Genomic DNA, 22,104 nt, shown 5'->3' on the forward strand with positions numbered 1-22,104 from the left:
TGTTTCAGTACCAAAAGAAGGCAGTTGAAATGCATGTAAACCACCTGTGTAAAATCCTTACTTCAGCATACTTTGTTCAGCACATAATACACATAAACACACACACACACACACACACACACACACACACAGCACTGCAGACACATGCAGGCACACACAAACAAACACACACACACACACACACACACCACACACACACTTGTTCTCCGCATCTTGCAAACACACAATCCACAAAGGACAGGTAGAGACCAGATTAGAATCATGATATAACGGCTCCTAGGATCCATTGCTTTAAAAATGTGTCCTTCATCGTTTTTTTTTTTTTTTTTAAACACAGTAAAAAAATCACCGTTATTGCAACGGGCAAGGAAAGGAAACCAGACAAAGAAATTTACAATAGAAGACAAATTGCGCAAAAAATATATATATTTCCCAGAAAAGCAGTATTAAGAACCACCCCACCCCATCCCACTCCCCCCCGCACCCAGAACCCACAAACCAGCCCAGCTTTGACCAAAGCCATTAAAACACTGGAGGTCCACACTGACCTTCGTCCTGTTCCCATTCCCACAATCCAATTGACTCATGCAGGGGCTGATCAGGACAGTACATCATATCAGTACAGGTACAACCATCGCCAAATCCCATGCAATCCCACATTTTTCACATGTGCAGAACTCAGCAGAGTTTGTTAGAGAGGAACACGTCAAACCACGATGGTGGATACCACCTCTCAAGCCGGGGTAGGTCACCGAGAACCAGACCCAGCCACGTGAACTCCATGCCAATAGGAACAACTGCGCAAGCAGGCCACAGTTTGTGTCTCATTTATGTTAGCAGAAATGTTAAGATGATCAAGTTTACCCTAACTGAACCCAGTGAAGCCATACCTTTAAAACAAGTAATAACATTAGAACTAGAAGTGAATTGATAAGCGTAGATGTCATTGCAGTTTAAGGACCTGAAATGTTCACCAGTGGAAAAAAAAACCAATGTACACTGACCTCACACACACACACTGTGCAACAGCTCAGAAAAAAACCTCAGTAACTCCAATCACGCGAAAGTCAGTTTCGGAAAAAAAACGACACAAAAGTGAGCAGGTGTAACGTGAGACGAAACTGGAAAGCCGGCCACCGTCAAACCCACTAGTCCTGTCCAGCAGCAGGCCTGCGATCGCGCACACGCCTCCGGCCAACGCAATGCCCACAGCAGACGCCTCCGGCCAACGCAATGCCCACAGCAGAAAACGTCCAGTTTAGAGAGAGACCCCCCACCCCCACCCTCCCCGATTTACCCACCCAAACTGTCAACATCAACTGCGAAGTCCTGCGATATAAAGTCCTTCTCCAGCCCAATCAACCCCGCCCCACCCCAACCCCCCTCCCACTTGAAAGTTACCCCACACACACACCCACCCCGCTATGTGTTGTATGTACAATATCTTACAGGAGGAAATAAAACATTTTTTTTTAAACCAATTACAGAAGAAAACAAATCTCATCACTGTTTGATATTAATAATAATATTACAAATGTTGTTTGTTTAAAAACTACCAAAATATACATTTTAGTTTTTTCCATGTTTTCCTGTGTCTCTTTTTTTGTTAAAGTAGAAAAGGAAAGAGAATTTGCCTTTCGCATGTTTGTTCTTGTGTTAAAATTTTGTTAGGAGTTCTAAGGAGGAGAGGATGACACCAACACCTCTTGTGTTCTCAAACATCTTTCTTTTCTTTTGCTCTCTCTCTCTCTCTTTCTCTCTCTCCCTCCATCTACACAGCATGTTTTGTGTTGCAAAATAAAACACAAAAGTACATAGTCAACAAAACATTAAAATGAGACATCGTAATGTAGCAATTAAATTAAAACTCCTCAAAAAAGAAACAATCAAAAAAAACAACAACATAAAACACTCCTCATGTTTTCCTCAAGTACAACCCCAAACCTTCCTCTGATTTTTTTTTTTAACTTTTTCTTTTTTTCCTGTTTTTCATCTGAAAAGACAGCACATCGCAACTGAGCCATTGAGAAAGCCTACTCATAGCAGTTTAGATAAAGGTAAAGATCAGGATAAAAACGAGGGATCAGATGAAGGAAGTGATGTTAGTACAGAAGACAGGAAATGAGAGGGAGGAAGAAATCTTTTTCTTTAGGAAAAAAAAAAAAAGATCTTCAGTCAAGTGGGGGTAGAAATCAGGGGACACCTGCAGCAGCCAATCAGATCGTACCATCAAGAGGCACACAGCAGTTTGATTGGCTCAACAGCAGGATGGACCGCCCCCTCCACGTTGGGTGCAGCTAGGAGAGCTCTCAGTGGTAGCCGTTAGTAAAGGCCGTCGCTATCATAGGACCCTGAGAAGAGAGGGACAGAGAGGACAAATGCAATAAGAGGGATGAAATTGAAGGGGTGCATTGTGTGTGTTCATGTGTGTGGAGGGGGAGGTGTTTATCTTTGTTACCATGCATTTCCGTGTGTATTTGTGTCTGTCTGTATGTGTATGTGTATGTGTATGTGTATGTGTATGTGTATGTGTATGTGTGTGCGTCGGGGGGTTCATTGTGCAACTTAGTACTTCTGTGAGTCTTTGTTGCCAAACCCCTAGTCCATGCCCAAAGCCTGAACTAGGAGCAGGGCTGGCTGCGCTCATGTAGCTGCTCACTCCTGAATCCTGATTGGCTGCTGCATACAGGTCAGCCATTGGTCCAGGGCTGCTGGTGCCCAGGAACCCACGCGAGGGTGTCGAGCCTGAAGGACAAAATACCAAATATTATCAGAACAGACCCCGTGTGGAGACAAAGACAGGGTTTCAGACCCCCTCTCTCTCTCTCTCTCTCTCTCTCTCTTTCTCTTCTCTCTCTCTCTCACACACACACACACACACAGAGAGAGAATAAAAAGGAGTCTTGCCCCTCAACTGTACCTCTGACCACTGCAGCTGCAGCTGCTGCGGCTGCCATTGGCCCATACGCCGTCAGTGGAATGGCTGAAAGAGAAAGAAATTGAGACAGTGAAGGCAAGTGCAAGATTCACAAAACCTATATCAATTACCGCCCTCATCCTCTTCAGTTACCTTCTTTGGTCTGTTCAGATCTCCTTCATACTGAGAAATGCTTAAAGGTGTCTGGAAGTGTGTGTCAGCTGAGACAGGCTTATAATTCCTAACACTTACAGCTGCAGTATGTAGTCTGAGTTGCTTCAAAAAGAAAAAAACTTTGAAAAGAAATGTTGTGGCGTTTGGTATTCTAAGCTCTTTAGACAGAATTCTTACGAGACTAAATTAAGTAGAAGAAAATTGAAGAAAACATAAAAAAGAAAAACATTTCACTTTAGATGCTAAGAAGTGTTTCATGTATTGAACCATTTCTAAAGCACCTTAAACTCCGAAATCTCATAAAAGCAGCCATCCTGTCACAAGTTTGTTTTAAATCCAGCCTAATGCCTGACTAAGAACGCTTTCCCCAAGTCACTGCTTATTTGACTGACTGAAAGACACTGCATGTCAAAAGACAGCTGTTGTTAAAATAAGAGACAATAACCAGACTGACTGAACACATGCAGATTAGCTTTACAGCTTTACAGAATCTCGTTCAATGGTTTTAAAATGGCCTATGCAGGATAGAGTTCCATATGGGGGTGGGTGCCAGGAGTCTGTCAGGCCAGCAGGTGGCGACAGTGAGCACATCTGATAGACAGAGAGCTGCTTGTAAACCCCAGAAGAGAAACTGACCTGCGAGTTCAGAGGGGTGGGATGATGTCAGGAGGGGGGTCCTCTCTAAATGGAATTCTAGAAACAGAAATGTCAAAAGAGCGTTGTAAATACACACACCGTCCACAAGCCAAGCTAACCACACACATACACTCACTCTCACACACACACATTTCACATACACACGAATACATCTACTTAAGCACACACAAACACACACACTCACTTCTACACCATGAAAGGGCGCTTTTCAAACACACCATCTATAAGCGGGAGTAAACAACACACACGTCCACTCCACATACGTGCACGCATTCATCCACAAACACATTCACACACACACACACACACACACAAGCAAGCGACTTACAGCAAGGAGTAGGTGCTACATAGGAGAAAGAGAGGGAAAGGAGGGACCAAGAGGCATGTGAGTAAAAGAAAAAAAAAGTGGGGGATGAACGAGACCCAGACAGAAAGAGGGGAAACGGGATGGAGAAGAGAGGAAGGGAGGGAAGGAAAGAAACAGAAGGAAGGGGGTTGGTTAGATTCAGCGAACTGGTAGAGCACAATCTCAGCAGAGGAGAAGCAGGTGTACACTGGGGTTAGAGGTCAACTGAATGGGGATTAAAGTGAGGGCTCAGGGGTCAGGGGTTAGGGTTAGGATTAGTGTTAGGGTTAGGGAGAACAGGAAGGGAACACGTTAAAGAGATGCGTCCGACTCAGCATCAGCATCTCTCTCAGTACCTGACCCTACACCACCCACCCAAGCCCAACCGCTACCGAACTACTCCCTGAAATCTACAAGCAGCCAAAGACCAATCACCATCTGAATGTATATGCTTCTGTCTGTACGTGTATGAGTGGAATACATTGCATGCTTTACGACAGATGTAAAAGGTAACTCAAAGTAGTCATACTTGTGACTTGCGACTACTACCTGCAAGTGCACCCAACTACTCTCTAATCAATGTGCCACGATGCTAACCACCAGCTAGGCTAACATAATTGTCTGGATTGTCTTACTCCTCGCGACGTGTAACATCTGAGCACTATTTCTCACGATGTCTTTTATTACTGACACAATTGATGGAAACTCCGTCATTCCTCTGTTGTGAAATCAAAAAGAATGACTGTCTCTACTGCTCTTAAAAGAGTTCTACTGTCCATAGGGCCATCGCGCCATCACATTCTGACAGCCGGGACCCATGTGTAGGGCGGTGCCGTGTACACAGGGGGGACTTACCAGGGAACTGGTAGGTGTATCCAGGTGCGATACCAGCGTAACTGCGACTAGCATAGGTGGCGGTCTGGAAGCCTGGGTAACCTGTGGATAGAAAACAAACCAAACAAACTATTGAAAGGGTTGCTTCCATGTGTGCTGAATGCTTGTGTTTGCAGGCGTTGCCTATCCCTGTTGATGGAAACAATCACGCGGCCTTTGCATATGCATCCATGCAAATGTAAACATGGGGTTTAAGCAAATTTTCTGGCACCACGCTTTCACCCTTTCACATGGGTTTAGCCCCGGTAATCAAAGCCATGCGTGCACACAGGCAGTGGCCATGTTGGGATCCATAGGGTCTGAGAAGAGCTGCATACCACACAGACCTCCTGCTAGGGAGGCATGCGAAGAAGGCCCCCGCAAGACTTCAGCACGCTAAAGACATTACCCCTTGCTTCCATTAGAGGGCGCTGTGCCTCCTACTATGACCACACGGCACAACCGGGTTCTCTCCCCTGTTTGAATGCCAACATTTACATTGGTGGGTATGTGTTTGTGTTCTAAGCCTCACTGGTCTCTGTCAAAGCATGAACATCATTTGCATCTTCTTACCCAGCATGCCGATGCCCAGCATGAAGGCATCCATGCCGTAGGGCATCACCCTGGAGCGCCCTCGAGCCGAGCCCGTCGGTGACATGACCTCCTTCGGCTGGGCCTTCTTACACTCCACCTGAGTCACAACACAACGTCACAGGGTTAGAAGAGCTCATCACAAAGCTCTCACACTAAAGTAACATGACAGTAAAGCCGTGCAATGCTAACAATCACCTAGTAGGTCCATTAAGGCATCAAACAAAGATTTATTCAATTCAAACTATGTGCTTAACACCGTCCCTGTCCTCAAAGAGACGTCAGGTGATTGGACATGGTGTCCAGTAAGTGCAATGGGGGAAACTCACCATCTTGTTGTTGATCTCATGGAAGTGGATCTCACAGACTTTCTCCACCACATCTTCATTCTCAAAGGTGACAAACCCAAAGCCTGCACGTAAGTGAGACACACAAACACATAAGTGAGACACACAAACACATAAGTAGGCATCATGTTTGAGAGAAAAGCCTGTGATGGAATTTATAAAATCAGCTTTAGGCTATGGATGTATCTCTTCTCATGGTCTGGGGAGTAACAAAGCATGGCTACATGATTAAAGACCAGTGCTGGACTCAAGAACACTATGTGAGGTCAGTTGATTAAAGGACCAGTGCTGGACTCAAGAACACTATATGTGAGGTCAGTTGATTAAAGGACCAATGCTGGACTCAAGCACACTATGTGAGGTCAGTTGATTAAAGGACCAATGCTGGACTCAAGAACACTATGTGAGGTCAGTTGATTAAAGGACCAATGCTGGACTCAAGCACACTATGTGAGGTCAGTTGAAGGACTAAACCTTCAGTCTATACCTCTTCACTCCAGTCTCTCTGGTGATCCTGAACCTCCCTGCCCTCCCCTCTGCTGCTCTCCTTAAATCCCTCCTGTTTTCTTTAGCCTCCCCTAATCTCATTTTCCTCTTCGGCCAGTGGATCTCCTCTTCCCAGCTGTTCTTCTCTGACCCTCGCACCCTCTCAACCCCCCCTCACACCCCGTCCCACGTCAAACGTCCCACCACTCTTCTCTCCAGGACCACTCCCACTCTCCAATCACGTCCTCCAACTCCTCCCACTTCTCATCAAACCACACCCCTGACATGTCCAGTCCCATTTGATCTCCCCTAACCTGAGCTCAGTGACTCCCCATCCAGTCCCTATCACCTGAGGATATAATGCCCGTCGCCTGTTTTAAGCCCCTCCTCTTTGGCTTAGGCCCCTCCCACTCACCTGTTGCCTGGCCCTATCCCCTGGCCCCAGTAAAAAAAGGAAGCCTTATCCTGCTTGGCATGCTTTCACTCTCAATCTGAGAGAGCTTATGGACGGTTTATCCTGAGACCTGATTACCCATCCACCTGATTAGCCGAGCCCAGCCTCCCCTCATCCTAGCTCAGGCCATGCTCAGAGAGACAGGGAACCAGAGGAGACGGGAGGACAGCGGGGGGAGAAGGGAGAGGACGAGAGGGGAAAGGAGGGCACGAATGGGGAGAGTGAGAGGAGAAGAGACAACAGGAGAAGAAAGGGGAAATGACAGGAGAACAGGCAAGAGGAGAATCAGTGTGGAGTGAAGGAGCAGTGTGAAGAGAGGGTAGGAGAAGGGGTCAAAAGTCAACAAGAAAAGAAAGGAGGAGGAGAGAGGTGCGAAGAGGCAAGAGGAGGAAAGAAAAGCAGAGGAGAAGAGAGAGGAAAACTGGAGAGGGGAGGGGAGGGGAGAAGAGCCCTATAAAGAATCTAAAGGTCATCCCAGCTGGTGTACATTACATATTAAAACAAATCTGAGCGCCTGACCCTAGTGCAAGAAGTACATATGAGTGTACGTGTGTGTGTGTGTGTGTGTGTGTGTGTGTGTGTGTCTGTGTGTGTGTGTGTGTGTGTCTGTGTGTGTGTGTCTGTGTGTCTGTGTGTGTGTGTGTACATGTGTGTGTGTCTGTGTGTGTGTCTGTGTGTGTGTGTGTACATGTGTGTGTGTCTGTGTGTCTCTGTGTGTGTGTGTGTGTGTGTGTGTGTGTGTGTGTGTGTGTGTGTGTGTGTGTGTGTGTGTGTGTGTGTGTGTGTGTGTGTCTGCCCTTACCTCTGTGTCTGTTGGTGGTTTTGTCAAACATGAGCATGGCGTCATCGACCTGCAGAGGGACACAGAGAGAAAGAGATGAGGGCCAGCCACAGCACACCATCACACAGCATGAGGCCGCATTGTCTCTCGCCGAGGACAGAGGAGGAGGCCAGACAGATGGGAAGAGAGAGAGGAGGAAAGCGAGGGAGAGAGGGAGGGAGGGAGGGGGTGACAGGTGACAAAGGAGAAGAGGAGAAAGGAAGAGCCAAAGAGATAAAGAGGAAGCGAGAGAGAGACCGAGAGAGAGAGAGAGAGAGAGGGAGAGAGAGAGGGAGGGAGGAAGGGAGGGAGAGAGAGAGACAGAGAAAGGGGTGCCGGGGAGAAAGGTAGGAACAGGCTCTCTTTTCACAGGGAAGCTAAACAGTGTTGAATGTCTCTCTGCTTCGAGTTTTTGGGAAAGGGCTGATACCCACTCTCTCACTGTTGGAAGAGGAGGAGGAGGAGGGGGGGTAATCTTTTCACAAGCTCTGTGTCCCGTTTCTCCCCCTCTCTCCCCCATTCTCCCTCTGTCCCTCTCTCTCTCTCTCTCTCTCTCTCTCCCTCTCTCCCTCTCTCTTCCCCTCCTAACAAAGTTTACTATTCCCATGGTGACCCTCTAAAGAATTTCAATTAGAAGAATTTACCCCCCTCTCTCGGCTTGAATAGAACTGGAGACTATGAGTGTGTGTGAGAGAGGGAGGGAGGGAGGAAAGAAAGAAAGAGAGCGAGAGATGCCGAGTTTGGGGGGGAAAAGAAAGCAGAAGGAATTTAAAAAATAAACTTTTGAATAGAGAGGGAGAGGGATTCGGGATACATTTTCATGGATGGGGACAGACAGACACATGGAGGGGAAAAAAAAGAGGTGTGGAAGAGAAGGAGGATAGTTCAGGAAGCGAGGAACGGGGGAGGGAGGGTGAGGATGGAAGGAGAGAAAGAGGAGAGAAGGGGGGAGGCGGAGGCGGAGAACAAAGAGCAGCGGGGGGATTTGTCAACATGCGCTCCTTTCATTCCCCATTCTCCCTTTTCTTTTCTCTCTCTCTCTCTCTCTTTCTCTCTCTCTTCTCCCCACTACTCTATTCATCCTCCTTCCTTCCCTCCATATCCCCCTTTATCTCCCTCTGACTGATTAGAGAAGAGTTAGAGGTGCAAGTGCTTTCCTCTACATAACTTTACACACGGGGGGGGGGGGGTCTTGGTACCTGACCCAAACACAGGTGACTATAACACAGGTGCGTAGCCACAATTCTTCTTATTTCTAATCCAAGAACTGGGTCCAGGGCCAGGCACTTACTCATTACATTCTCACACACACACACTCACACACACACACACACACACACACACAGACAGCAGGTTTGCGATCGAACGCATGTAGCCCACACCAAAATCACACACACACGCCTCATGCCAGTTCCCAGGCTTCCTCGGGATCCCATCTCCAGCCCTGGCTAATGAAACTCAACACAGGCTGTAACCTGAGTGAAGCCGCCTGCCTCCCCGCCCCGCCAGCCTCCCCGCCCTGCCCCGCGCCGCCCCGGCCTGACTCGGCTCCAGCGGCCGCTCGCTGGGGCTTAGGCGGTGAAAATTGATCTATTTTTCTTTTTTTCATGTGATTTAACCACAAAATGACCCTTTCAGGGGAATCGACAGGCACTTTTTTTTGGTTTTGTGGCGTCAGGGGGCCCTGTGTGTGGCCACGCTCGGTGAGTGTTCCCATCATCCCGTGTGCGTGTGTGTGTGTGCGTGTGTGTGTGTGTGTGTTTGTATGTTTCTGCCACCTGACTAAATGACCATGAGAAAGGTCAGGGATCCAGTGGTCCAATCTTGCTCTGATCAGTCTCTGTCTCACATTCTGACATTTAAACGTCGACCTCCCACCCACCTCTTGTTTGTCCCTCTTTTAGTCCTTCATTCAGTTTTTACTCCCTCCTGCCCCCCTCCTGCCCCCCTCCTGCCCCCATACCCCACCCCCACTACCCTTCCCTTCTTCCAAACTCAATGACACAGCAGAGAGAGTAAACAGCTGAATCGCAGGAGTCTTCAGTTAACATGGATGCTATATGATAACTACAAGGCCTGGTTTTAGCTTTAGCTAATATGGAAATACCACATCTGATGGCTTTGGCTTCAGTCTACAATCACACAAGCACAATTGCTGTTGTCTATCACTGATGGAATATGGTTAATGTGTCTGATTTGAGCATGAGTTAATGCGTTTAATTCGAATCATTTAGGATGTTCCTCATAAACCACACACCTCAATGGTAAAAACTCTTTTGCCAACGCCACATGTAAGCTCCGACACTTAGCATTGTCATCTAAAAGCCTGAGAGAGCTTTCCAAATGACTGACTTCTCTTCTCTCTGTCTCCCGCAAACAGCTTAATCACAGTCATTCAATTCAGTGACACTGCTCTTCGTCAGGAAACAGCCACCGCTCTCTAAGAGGACCGGCATCGTGTCTCAGCTCAGGGTTCATCTCGTTTACGTTCTTCTTTCATCCTCCCCTCTCACTCATCTTGTTCATACTTTCCATGTGTGTTTCTCTCATCCCTCATTTTTTTTATCTCTCTCCCTCCCTCTCCCTCTCTCTCTCGCTCCCTCACTCTCTAAACAGGGCAGCAGACAAAAGGCCTAGTGAAGCTCTATAATCGACAACTCTCATGGGTGACTGGAGCCCAACTTTTCCAGTCTGTCCGCTTCACGCTCTCTCCCTCTTTCCCTCTCTCCCTCCCTCTCTTTCTCTCTCCCTCCCTCCCTCCCTCTCTCCCTGTGCAGTAGGGAGGGGCTGCCACTGGACTGAACTGTACTGTGTGGTGTGAGTGACTCTGATCGGGCAGGTCGGGCCTCTCGACCATCAGGACAATGGGAAGAGTACAAAGCTCTCCTTGGCAGAGCAGGGCGGTAAGTAGGCTGAGCTAGGCTGATCTCACGTGCCTGCCCGCCTCCCCAAACCAAGCCCCCCCGCACATGAACTAGACTGGCACGTTTTGGACCCTCTCAAGCTGAATCAGTGTGCGTGTATGTGTGTGTATGTGTGTGTGTGTGTGTGTGTGTGTGTGTGTGTGCGTGTGTGTGTGTGTGTGAGTGTGTGTGCGTGTGTGTGTGCGTGTGTGTGTGTCTGTGTGTGTGTGAGGCAGGGAGCAAGTGAGCAAAGGAGTGAGTATCATCTCAAACAGAGGTGTTGAACATACACATATATGGCTGAGTTTCTCTCTTCCGGCCATCCCTCTTTCCTCATATTATTATACACCCCTTCTCTCATCTCCCTTCCTTTACCATCCCCCCTTCTCTCTGCTCTATGGGTATTTACCTCAAGCTCTTCCATATTTGAAAGATTGGCCATATCCCTCTCAGAAAGGTGGGCCTCTGCCTCTGTTTTCAGAAGGTTCCGCAGTGCTTCGCCTAATCTCTCCTTATTCAGAAACACCAACTCTAACCCACACACCAAGTCCTGAGTACAGTCATCATGTCTCCCAGTACGTATGTGAGACAGCAGTGCCTGTGTGTGTGTGTGTGTGTGTGTGTGTCTGTATATGTGTGTGCATATGTGTGTGTGTGTGTGTGTGAACACTATTTGACCCATGCTTACACACACACACACCACAAGAACACACAGACTGCTGAATTACATAGGGACAATGGGGCGAAGCAGGTCACCACGGCAACAGGCTGGAGAGGTGGCAGGGGGTAAGAGTGTGCTGGGGGGTGGCAGGGGGTAAGAGAGTGCTGGGGGGTGGCAGGAGCAGCTGTTGCATCAGATTAGCTGAGATTCTGATCCCTCTCTCTCTCTCTCTCTCTCTCTCTCTCTCTCTCTCTCTCCAACTACACCTCTCTGTTGCTCCTCCTTCTTCCCTCCCTCCCTCTCTCTCTCCTTCCTCTCCCTACACCTCTCCCTTGCTTCTCCTTCTCTTTCCTCCCTCCCTCTCTCTAGCTATCTCATTATCATCCTCTCCTTTTTCTTGGTCAGACTTTTCAGTTGTTGGTTAATAGTCAGTAGTCAGTTCAATAGTTCAGCCCCTGTGTTCTATTGTCCTCACTCCACTCACTCCTTCCTTCCTCTCCCCTTCAGAGGCTCAATCAATAAATATCTTTATCAATAAATATCTTTCTTTAATTAGTCATCCACGCCTCAGTCTATGTTCCTCCCTATTGTCTTTACTAGACTGTTGAACTACAACTACAAGAGAGCAACTCTGAGCCTGTTTTCTGTCCTCAAATATCAATCGTTTCAAATATTTATCACAACTCCCAACCCACGGAGCGCAGTTCTGAGTCACCGGCCTCTGATGCACGGTGACATCAGTCCAGAGGGACGCTCTGTAAGCCTGAGAGTCATCAGAGGACGGTCCGCTGGGAAGCTGATCTTACCTTCCCAAACTGGTCAAAATACTGCTTCACGTCCTCGATGGTGGTGTTAACAGAGAGACCGCCGACAAATATCTTCTTTGTCCTGGTGACCATCTGAGACATACAAACACAGGAAGGGACATCTATTAACTTCCATAGATAAGGAATCAGATAAGGAATCAGGCTTCAGGTCGTCCACTTCATAAGTGCACTGTCTATAACATAATTAAGTAATAATACATGAGAAAATTGGGATATACTGACAACATATATGACAACAGCTCTGAGACGAGTGTCTGTCTTAGCAAGATGTTTGTGTCGGTGTGCGTGTGTGTGTGTGTGTGTGTGTGTGTGTGTGTGTGTGTGTAGTTGTAGTTGCTGTTAACCTTTGTATTTGAATGTATCTATGCATGTATACAGTATATACTATACATATGGGAGTATGTGTATGTACAACAAAGAACAGGTGTACCAAACACAACGGCAATGAAGTGGGTGTGCAAGCACTTATCACACGGGCCCTGAGCTATGATCTTTGAGAGGTCATGTGATAAACGGATACAGGATCTTGACTGTGTGTGTGTGTGTGTGTGTGTGTGTGTGTGTGTGTTTAAGAAGGGGGTAATCGTGTCCCAGCTCCCTCCCCTGATGACGAGTGACAAGTGTGATGTCTCCCTGTGTTAGTGAAGGTCAATCTGCCCCAATCACACTCACCTTGGGCTGAGCTCGACGTGGAAATGCCACCTTTGGGTCAATCTGAGAAAGAGAGAGAGAGAGAGAGAGATAAAGAGAGAGAGAGAGAGAGAGAGAGAGGAGTGTGTTAGTGATGAGGTAGAGCCAAAACACTGACCCGTCCATTGACAGCCAAAGCTCTAGCTAAAGGGTTAACCAGTAAATCGGCCTGAGGAAAGAGGTTATTATCACCGGGCTAAGGCTCAGGCTCACTGAACACTTGCCGAGCTGCTCATGTTCCCAGCTGACCACATCATGCATTTTTGCTGATGCTGTAAGTCACCCTGCCTGTCACTCAAAATGTGAGTCGCTAGGCAACAGAGGCTCATCCTTACACCCCAAACACACCAACAACAAAATTCGTGAAGGGGTCTGGGAGGATATGAAGCAAAATCACAAGGGGAAATAACTCTCCCTGCTGGCTTTGACACATATGCATTCCTTTCCTAAGAAATACATTTGGCCAAATCCGCATATGACCACAAAGGAACCATGTGATTTCAAAAAGAGCCAAATAATTAATCTTATTGTTCAAAAAATACATGGCATTAATACAAATTCTGGCAATGTCTACAACCAAACAAAAATCCACATTCAATAACTAAAATGACAGAAAAAGTGTAATAAATAAATTGAGACATACGCACTGTACAATAAACAGCTGTATTAAATGTACACACTAGTGCACCCTTATGTTTGTGAACTGGTAATAAAATGCACGGCTTGGAATTGGCTTGGTCCTGACTGGGATCTGTGTGTAAGACTGAAGCAGGAGGGTGTGTGTCTGTGTTTGTGTGTGTCTGTCACTTCCAGCTGGACATCACAAGAAGCCACAGGTCCAGTCGTGACCGCAACAACAGCTTTGACTAAGGCTGTCGAAGACCCACTGTCACTACGTGCTAACCAAAGGCAACAGGAAGCTGGACTGTGAAATTTAATATGGGTTTCGCAATATCGTAGCAACAGAATATGATTGCTGGGGGGGTTATTTTTGCTCCAAATCCTGTAACACATGGCTAGTCAACTTCGTCTTCAATTTTAGTTCGGAAGAAAATATGCTACCAACCGTTTTGTAGACCATTTTCTCCAAAAGGTTAGTAAATAATAACCTAATTCACCTAAACGAAATATATAATATATAGTGATGAGTTGTTATAATTATGACGACTACAAAAATATTTTCCAGGCACTAACAGCACAAAAAGCTGATATCCAAAACTATACATATATATAACTATACAAAAATGTCTGATAGCTGAGCCCAAATCAAACAAAACAACACAAGTAGATAAAATGTAAAAATGTAAAATTACAAACCAGGCATCTACGTATGTAAATCATTGCAAACGTGAGAGTATGAAGACTGTGGACTACCGTTACAAAAGCTCAAAACGTGTGTGCCGTATGACTAGAGAACAGAGCTAGTCTACTTCATGCCATGCAGTAGTTACACACTGGTTAACTGTCAGAGTAAAGCCAATGTAGAGTATCTATGGCACGCTAGCTGATCCTGTACCACGTCCTCAGCGGTACAGTGACTGATCACTAGCACTAGTACAGAAGGCTGTGCAATGCATGCTACATTTTTGAGCCAAAGTCTAGACAGACCCTAGACAAACGTGGCCAGAGTATGTCTTGGGGCGGTGCCTATAAGGTTTTTAGTGCTACGATTTTTTAGGTTTAGATCTCTAGACTACGCTGATAGTCACCTCGCGCCATCAAACGCTCCCGCGGCTAGCCACGCCTGGACAGACAGACAGACAGACAAGACAGACAGAACAAAGACAAGTGAGAGTCATCAGTGGGTGCAGTTGCAACAGCAACGCAGAACGTTGGAAAAAAAAAACACAAGCCCAGTGGTTTTCCGAGGGCAGACACACACACACTGGATGTCCCTTCATGCCCATCTCCATTTGCATGTCATTTTAAAAGCTGTGTTGTTTTTAAACCATTTTCACCCCCTTTCAATAGCAGATACAGTCCCATCTCAACTCATTTAGGATTAAAGCTGAAAAGAAGATAGGAAGGAGAAAGAAAAAGCGACAGAGTATGGGAGAAGGAGAAAAAAGAAAGAGAAAAAAAAGCACTCGAGCAAAGGAGAGGGCCCAGAGAAAGTTTGAGCCCGAGTACAAGAGAGGGAAAATCAGCAGGCAGTAGAAAAAGAGAGAGGGAGAGAGAGAGAGAGCGACAGAGTGAGAGAGCGAGAAGGCAAAGTAGAGGGAAAGCGAGTTCCCATTCATGGTAAAACAAAAACTCCTCATGGAAACTCTGCCGGGCCTGATTGTGTTTGGCGAGGCAGTGCCCAGCAGGCAGCCCCCCCTCTTTCATTAATTAAGGGGACAAAGGAGCCCCAAACAGATGGGCCTGGAGACGGGCAGAGGAGCTGGGGGCCCTCCCATCCCATCCACCCCCCCCCCCCAGCCCCTTACCCCTACCCCTACAATGCCCTCTGCTGCCCCCTCCTCATGCTCCAGCCGCTGATCAACCGATCGAATCACGCAGCCTGACACACACACACACACACACACACACACACACTCACTGTCTCTGTTGCTTACAGACACGCAAGCACGAGGACACACACACACACAGAGGCACATAGAGGTCTTGTATTACACAGGCGAAACACTGGGACTGACCAACCATGCACACGCACACACACAAACACACACACACACACACACACACACAGGCACAAGCTGACCACAAGGCAAGGCCAAGCCCAAGGAGTTCATTCTCATTCCTAGTCTGATGACTCAACTCGTTAAAAACTGACTTGACGTTTGGCACACATGTGGTAGTCATACTGCTAGTGCTCTACAGGATTAATGACAGAAGGGTTTACTGTAAAATACTATATGAGGGGGTCTGGGGTTTGCTGTAGCAAAGTGCAGCGGGGTGCTCAGTGGTGGGCGAACAAACATGGGAGTCGGCCATCAAGGTCAATCTGCTTGGATGAGCAACTGCAAAGCAATTAGTTAACGATGCCCACTAATGAGGGACAACACCCCACCCCCATACCAGCAAAGGACAAAGGTGTTTGTGTGTGTGCGTGTGCGTGCGTGTGTGTGTGAATGTATGTGCCAGTGTTTGAGTGAGCGTCTGTCTGTGATCACGACGAGGACAGGTACGCACTCCCGCAAGCACACGCACACATTCCAGGGAGAGGCTTTAGCACCAGCTACACCTCGGAAGTACAATCCAGTTTGTTTTCCGAAAATCCGATTACTTGCATGTGAGATCCCTACTAATTCCAGAGCTGAAGGATCTCTAGCTTTCCCTCCCTCCAGCTCTCTCTTTCCCTCCATCTCTCTCTCTCCCTCCATCTCTCTCTTTCCCTCCATCTCTCTCTCTCTCCCTCCATCTCTCTCTCTCCCTCCATCTCTCTCTCTCCCTCCATCTCTCTCTCTCTCCCATCTTCTTCTCCTGTCGTCAGCACACTGGAACTAATCTCGATGGAATCAGATAGCTGACTACTAACCAAGCCATACAGCAGTAACCTTGCACAATATGTCTCCTCCACCCACATATTCAGCACTAATAGAGGCCTCCTGGCCCACACCAGGTGCATCTCTGTCAAGCGCACCAATTTTCGAAAAGGTGCTACACTTATTTATTTTTTTAATACAAAAAAGACTCTTGACCCACAGCAATAATGTCATTTTAAGGGCACAGAACAAAGAAAGAGTTTTTTGTCTGTCCACGGATTCAGAGCAACTGGCTCCTTATCTGCTCAATTTTGGTCTGGTTTTGTTGATGTTAAAAGGACTCTGTGGTTGATGTGTGACCAATCCTGGCCTGGGGTGGAGCTTGAAGAGAAGCAGACCGACAAAGTCACCCATTTTCCATGATGGCGGGTCAACAAGGGATAGACTGTGAACTAAGGATCCGATAAAACATATTTCAACCTATTACCAAAAGGTAGAGTAAAAAAAATAGTTTTACAAAAATCCAATGTAGGGCTAGTTGCACGAGCTGGTTTCAGATTAGCATTTTTCAGAACAGCAGCACGAGGTGGGAGAGCTCCAAAATGAGCTGTTCTACCCAGGAAGTTTGGTACCTCTTAGGGTACTAACAGATTGATGTATAAGACTAGCCATACTTGAGCATGTGTCCTGTCCCCCCACATGGGCCCAAACCCCACTGCCAACCCCCCTAGCCACCAACACACACACACACACACACACAAACACACATGCTTCTCACAGCTGTCCTGTAATGTCCGGCCTTCAGCGTGAGGGGGCCCCAAGTCGGCCATCACATGATCCCGGCCCCTTTCACATTTCATTACATCCAGGGGCGACCGGCGCACTCATAACCCTCTCTCAGTTCCCTCTACGCCTCTCCAAAACACACAAACAGGGCTGCAACCCCCGGAGAAGTCCTCCATTCACAACAAACTGCCCGCACAGACTCCCCGCTTGTGTCTGCGAGAGCTCAAGGAAGACCGCACTCACTGAGACTCTGCCCACTTATGTGCGTTATAAGCAAACGCCAAGGAAATAAGCCCCGACGGCTGCCTTGTTTGTTCGTCACCAGATTTTTTTTTTTTTGCTTTTCTAATGTGGGATTCCACAAAATGTCCCCTTCTCTCAAAGCTGAGCCTCCCCTCTTTCGTTCTCCCATGCCCCCCCCCCCATCTCCCTCTGTCTCTCCCTCTCTCCCTCTGTCTCTCTCTCTCTCTCTGTCTCTTTCCCTTTTTTCTGTCTCACTCCCACCGAGGGTCCACAGCGTAAAAAAACAGACCCAGCATGGCACATTCTTTCAGTTTCCAAAGAGGAATCTCACTCTTCTTCTCATCCCATCTCACGCAGGTCAAACAATGGCCATTCCTGGCTGAAGTGAGCGATGGAAAGGAGGAGGGAGGAAGAGAGGAGTGGCAGTGATGTGATGTGAGGAAGAGAGAAAGAGGGCTTCTATTGCTTGCCAAATATCACTATAAAACATGAATTTATCACTCACAAAGAGCAGTTGCCCAGATGGATGGTGTGCGATGGGCATTTTGTATTGAACATTGAATAGTTTTTCACTGCCGCGTGCCAGACAGAACCAGTGGCACAGCAGGGAACCTTGACAAAACAATCTTATCTATCAAAATGGCTTCCAACTTTTCTCCTTGGCCCAACCAATCACAACATAACCCAAAGTGACCCATTACCCCCCCCCCCCCCCCCCCCCCCCCCCACCCCAACGAATTCTACACTAGCGTCCCCCCACATCCCAGTCTGTAAGCCATTAACACAACACAGCCGCTTCATTCTCAAACATGTATGCGAGTGGCCATTCAAATACAACAAGAAACCATTAGCACAAAGATTAGCCTTCGCACCTCAACCGCGCACACTGAGACAGCATTCAAAGTCCTTCCCAAATTCAAAGGCCTTCTACAGTATCAAAAGGGGACGGTTCTGGAGAGGGCAACGACATGCTGAAAGGGGACTAATATCTATGGGAGAGAAATGCACACAGACTAAACAGCCCTACTCAGCACCATAATGCAGCTGCCATGATGGCGAGTCAGCACGTCCATATTGCGCCTATCGCAGCAGCGGCTGGTGACTGCACTAAACCAAAACTGAGGCACTCGCAAGCACAAAGGTAGCTACAAGCACTCGCTAAGATCTTTTTATTGCACCACACCGAACGACCATACTTCACCAGCAGTACAATACATGTTCACTACTTGTGGCTGAAAAAGACATGCCACTGTAACTACTCTCGCTAGATTACAAACTACTCGTCATAACTGCTTCTCAAACATGGCTTCCACAACGAATTAAATAATTACTCTTGCCATGACATGTACCTGGGGTGCCTATCATGGTGTGGTCATGACCAGTAAAAAAAAACACAGCTTCAGTCACCTTTTAGAAACACACAGAGCTTTGCCTGTTTTAAGGGCTGCTGGGCGTTCTGTGCTCTGTGCATTTCGGATGACTGAGAAAGTTGTTATGGAGACACTGGATGCACATGGCAACAAAATCACAAAGGTGTCCCCTGTGACTGATGGTTGCCGCGCCAATTCTCTGACGGCAACTGATCTGGAAAGGCTCTTTTCCATCTACTGTGTTGCATTAGGCTCTATTTCTGAGACTTAGAAAAAAAAAAACATTCTAAGACCACACATCTGACTTCCCTTCAATTGCTACAGCAGATTAAAGCACATTTCTCATACTAAAAAGACGTGGATGCCGGGAAAGGGGCCTCTCTTGTGCTTCCAAAGCAAATAAACAAACACACAAACAACAGTCGGTGTTCTCTTTCTTCCTCCTTTTCCTATCCCCTCTGGGCTATTGTGGGGAACACCCCTCTTCTCCTTGTGGCAAGGATCAGTCTGTTTTGTCTGTGCTGACACACCCACATTTATCACTGACAATGGACCATGAATAGGCTGCTCCACACACAGACCCACATGTGATCTCTGACACAGTCTTCATGCTTATTCAAATAGAGCCATTAGTCCTGCCATCAATGGTGGCAAACTCTTGCTCTGGGCCACATATTGTCAGTAGCACTGCCGTCTGTAGGGTACACAGTGTTCACACACACCATACAGAGGCACTGAGGTGCTTGCTCAGAATTGTGGCCTACTGGGAGAAAATCTGCAAAAACACGCTCCCTCCTCCCGTACATGTGGGGGAGGGGTATAAGTAAGATGAAAGTTTTCAGTAGGCTACCTGAAAACCATTCAGAGTTACCAACTGCCCCCATGAAGATGAATCTTTTTCTGAATTTGTGAATCCTGTCTGTCTATAATCTACAGGCAGTTCTTTAATAAACAATCTTTCTTTATCACTTTTTTTATAATTTTTTTTAAGTTTTGTAAACCAACAGAGGGAAGTTTTTCTAAAGTGAGAGGCAGTCCCGTCTCGGTCCCCATGTTACCATAGCGATGAACAGCAAGAAAGAACGCTTTCATGTTGCGCGCGCCTGACCACTTCTCGGTGGGCGGGGAGCAAAGGGGCGCGAGAGAAAATGGGGCACAGTGGTTGATCCCTCAAATCTCCTCATACTTTCCAAGGAAAGAAACGCTCCTTACAAATGTAAAGGCTGTCAAGCAATATTTACGCGTGATATTTCCGTCTGACACTTCTCATGATTACGAGACTCGGTCTTTGACAATCTACAAAGTTCTACCCCCGACAGAGTGACAAAGAGCAGTGGCCATCTGCATGCCGTAGGCTATGTAGAGATTATGAAGAGTTCCACACTGTCTGAAATAAGCCTATTTGATTTCCCTTGTCATAATAAAATTGACAAAGCCTCGTTCAGAAAGAGAGTACAGACACTTACTGTTTTCGAGTCCAGTTCATGTCTGTTCTGCGCCAAAACTTTATCCACGCCGGTTTGGTCAACATATGTGACAAAACCGAATCCCCTGAAGGCAAAAAGTAAGACAGCAGCATATTAGAACAGAGTATGCACTCTCTGTGGGGCTGTAAAACCGACTTAAGAAAAATAAATAAACAAATGGCAGCGGTGTGCAGAGAGCGCTCCTGTGATAGGGCACTGATGAGCGCACGCCTCCCTCACCTCGATCTCTTCGTAACCGGATCCCGCATCACCATACACTCCTTCACCTCTCCAAATTTACAAAAGTATTCCTTCAGTCCCTCTGTGGAGAAAGGTAAACAGCGCAAATGTAAGTCAAGTGTTTTGGTTATTCTGCTTCATGAGGCAAATCTTACTACGAACGAGAGGGAGGATGCAGTCCAGAGTAGACCAATTGTGTTCCGTAACGCCACTCATTCAAATGTTTTAAAAGATTCCATTCAACCAGAATCCAGTAGGCTCCATGAGCCACAAGCCTCGAGCATTAACGTGCAACGTGCTCTAAAGCATTTTTAAAACACTATTTCCACACAGCAATGCACAGGGCCTCCCAAGTAAAAGCATGCATCTACAACATGAAAAATAAACAGTGTATCAGGGCATGTGGTTTACCATAAGATTCAGAGGCGCAAACAACAATACCCTGTCGTAAGCATATAAAGGAACAACACAGATGGACCGCCATAAGCTATATGATTTAAATACCAATGAAAAAGAGTCTCACCTTTAGCTAATCAACATTTAGTCTCGTTTAAAATTGTGGTAAACAATTTAACATTTATCTAAATATGGAATGTTAAATGCATTTGCTGTTAATCCCCACAGCCCCCCGTCACAGCGCTCTAGCCCCTCACGTAAATCCGCACGCTGATCCGTGTTGAATGAATGCTTTGATTTCGCCAGTACAGAACCAACTATTTACTTTCTTTTTACGAACTTTGAGGGCTTTTCACATTCCCACAGGAAAACGACAAAAGCAATTTTAAAAGATGAGCGAAAGTGGACAGCAGATTACTGAGCAGCTGATAGCACTCGACATTGCAGGCTATTTGTATTAAGGGACTTTATGAAGTATCACGCAGGACATCTCACCTTGTGTTGTCTGCCAACTGAGACCCCCGATGAACATTTTGCTGGAAAGAACAGACAAGAGCGAAAGTACGACACGTGAAAACACAATCAAGATTAAATCTAAACAACGCAGGGTAAACAAAATAAAACATTCAATACACAAACAATCAGATTAATAAAGTAAATGCATAATCGGCCATGTTGTTAGGATAAGAATATTGGTTTTGGTCGGGCCGATATTACCGACACGTACACATCCTCACAAAATAGAAAAGTTAAAATAAACTGCGATCATCGTTTTTCCAATTGAGAAACAACAAAAAGACTAGAGGTCCTGCATGGGTGCGCGGCAGAGAAACACGGTCCAGTGCACCACACTGAAAGAACACAACAGAACGAGCACGTTTGTCTTTTGTCTCCGCGCTCCGGTTGGTCTCCCCACTAACTCCGGGGTGATCTTTCGGAGGCAGCAGGCCGAGCCCCTGAAGCAGGTAAGCGAATAGGGAGATTTACCAAGGGTCGTGCGGGGAGTCCGCAGAGGACAGGCTGCTTTGGCTCCCTTCCGTGTCCATTCCGTACCTCTGTTCCCGACTGTGAGGTGCGAGGGAGCGGGGAGTTGCAGACTCAGGGGCGGGTGGCCGAGGGGGGTGGGGGAGGGGGGGCGGCCTGTCTAGAAGAGGAGGGACGAGCGCGGTTTACACACACACTCAAGAGCAGAGACTCCGCCTCTGCCCCTCTTTTTGCCGTACTCCCCGCGACTCTCCCTCCTCCCCTCTCTCTCTCCGACCCCTCCCCGCCTCTTTCATGTTACCGTACAGTAGCCCGCGCTCGAGTCCTGCACAGAGGCTGCCTCGCTCTATGGGTTCGTAAGATACAGGAAGAGACGACCACCGACTCTCCTCGCAATGTGTAATGTCATCATCATCATCATCATCATATCGGGGGACAACCTCTG

General features: G+C 47.1%; 1 protein-coding gene across 2 annotated transcripts; it reads right to left on the minus strand.

The window, feature by feature from the left end:
* Positions 1-298: 298 nt before the first annotated feature.
* On the minus strand, positions 299-21,773 carry LOC105902490 (RNA-binding protein Musashi homolog 1). 2 transcript variants are annotated; one of them, XM_012830076.3, is made up of 14 exons: positions 21,663-21,773; positions 21,171-21,211; positions 20,280-20,361; positions 20,040-20,124; positions 12,729-12,770; positions 12,036-12,128; positions 7,648-7,696; positions 5,888-5,970; positions 5,541-5,658; positions 4,950-5,030; positions 3,728-3,784; positions 2,921-2,983; positions 2,573-2,745; positions 299-2,351 (listed from the first exon to the last, which is right to left on the minus strand). In XM_012830076.3, exons 1-14 carry the CDS (start codon positions 21,719-21,721, stop codon positions 2,310-2,312), a joined length of 1,068 nt encoding a protein of 355 aa, XP_012685530.1. In that variant the 5' UTR covers positions 21,722-21,773; the 3' UTR covers positions 299-2,309. The 2 variants fall into 2 exon arrangements, with proteins under 2 accessions (XP_012685530.1, XP_031433531.1); XM_031577671.2 differs by lacking the exon at positions 3,728-3,784 and having other exon boundaries at positions 21,663-21,772.
* Positions 21,774-22,104: the final 331 nt, after the last annotated feature.

The sequence above is a fragment of the Clupea harengus genome, chromosome 12, assembly GCF_900700415.2.
Source record: "Clupea harengus chromosome 12, Ch_v2.0.2, whole genome shotgun sequence".
NCBI classification, from domain to species: Eukaryota; Metazoa; Chordata; class Actinopteri; order Clupeiformes; family Clupeidae; genus Clupea; species Clupea harengus.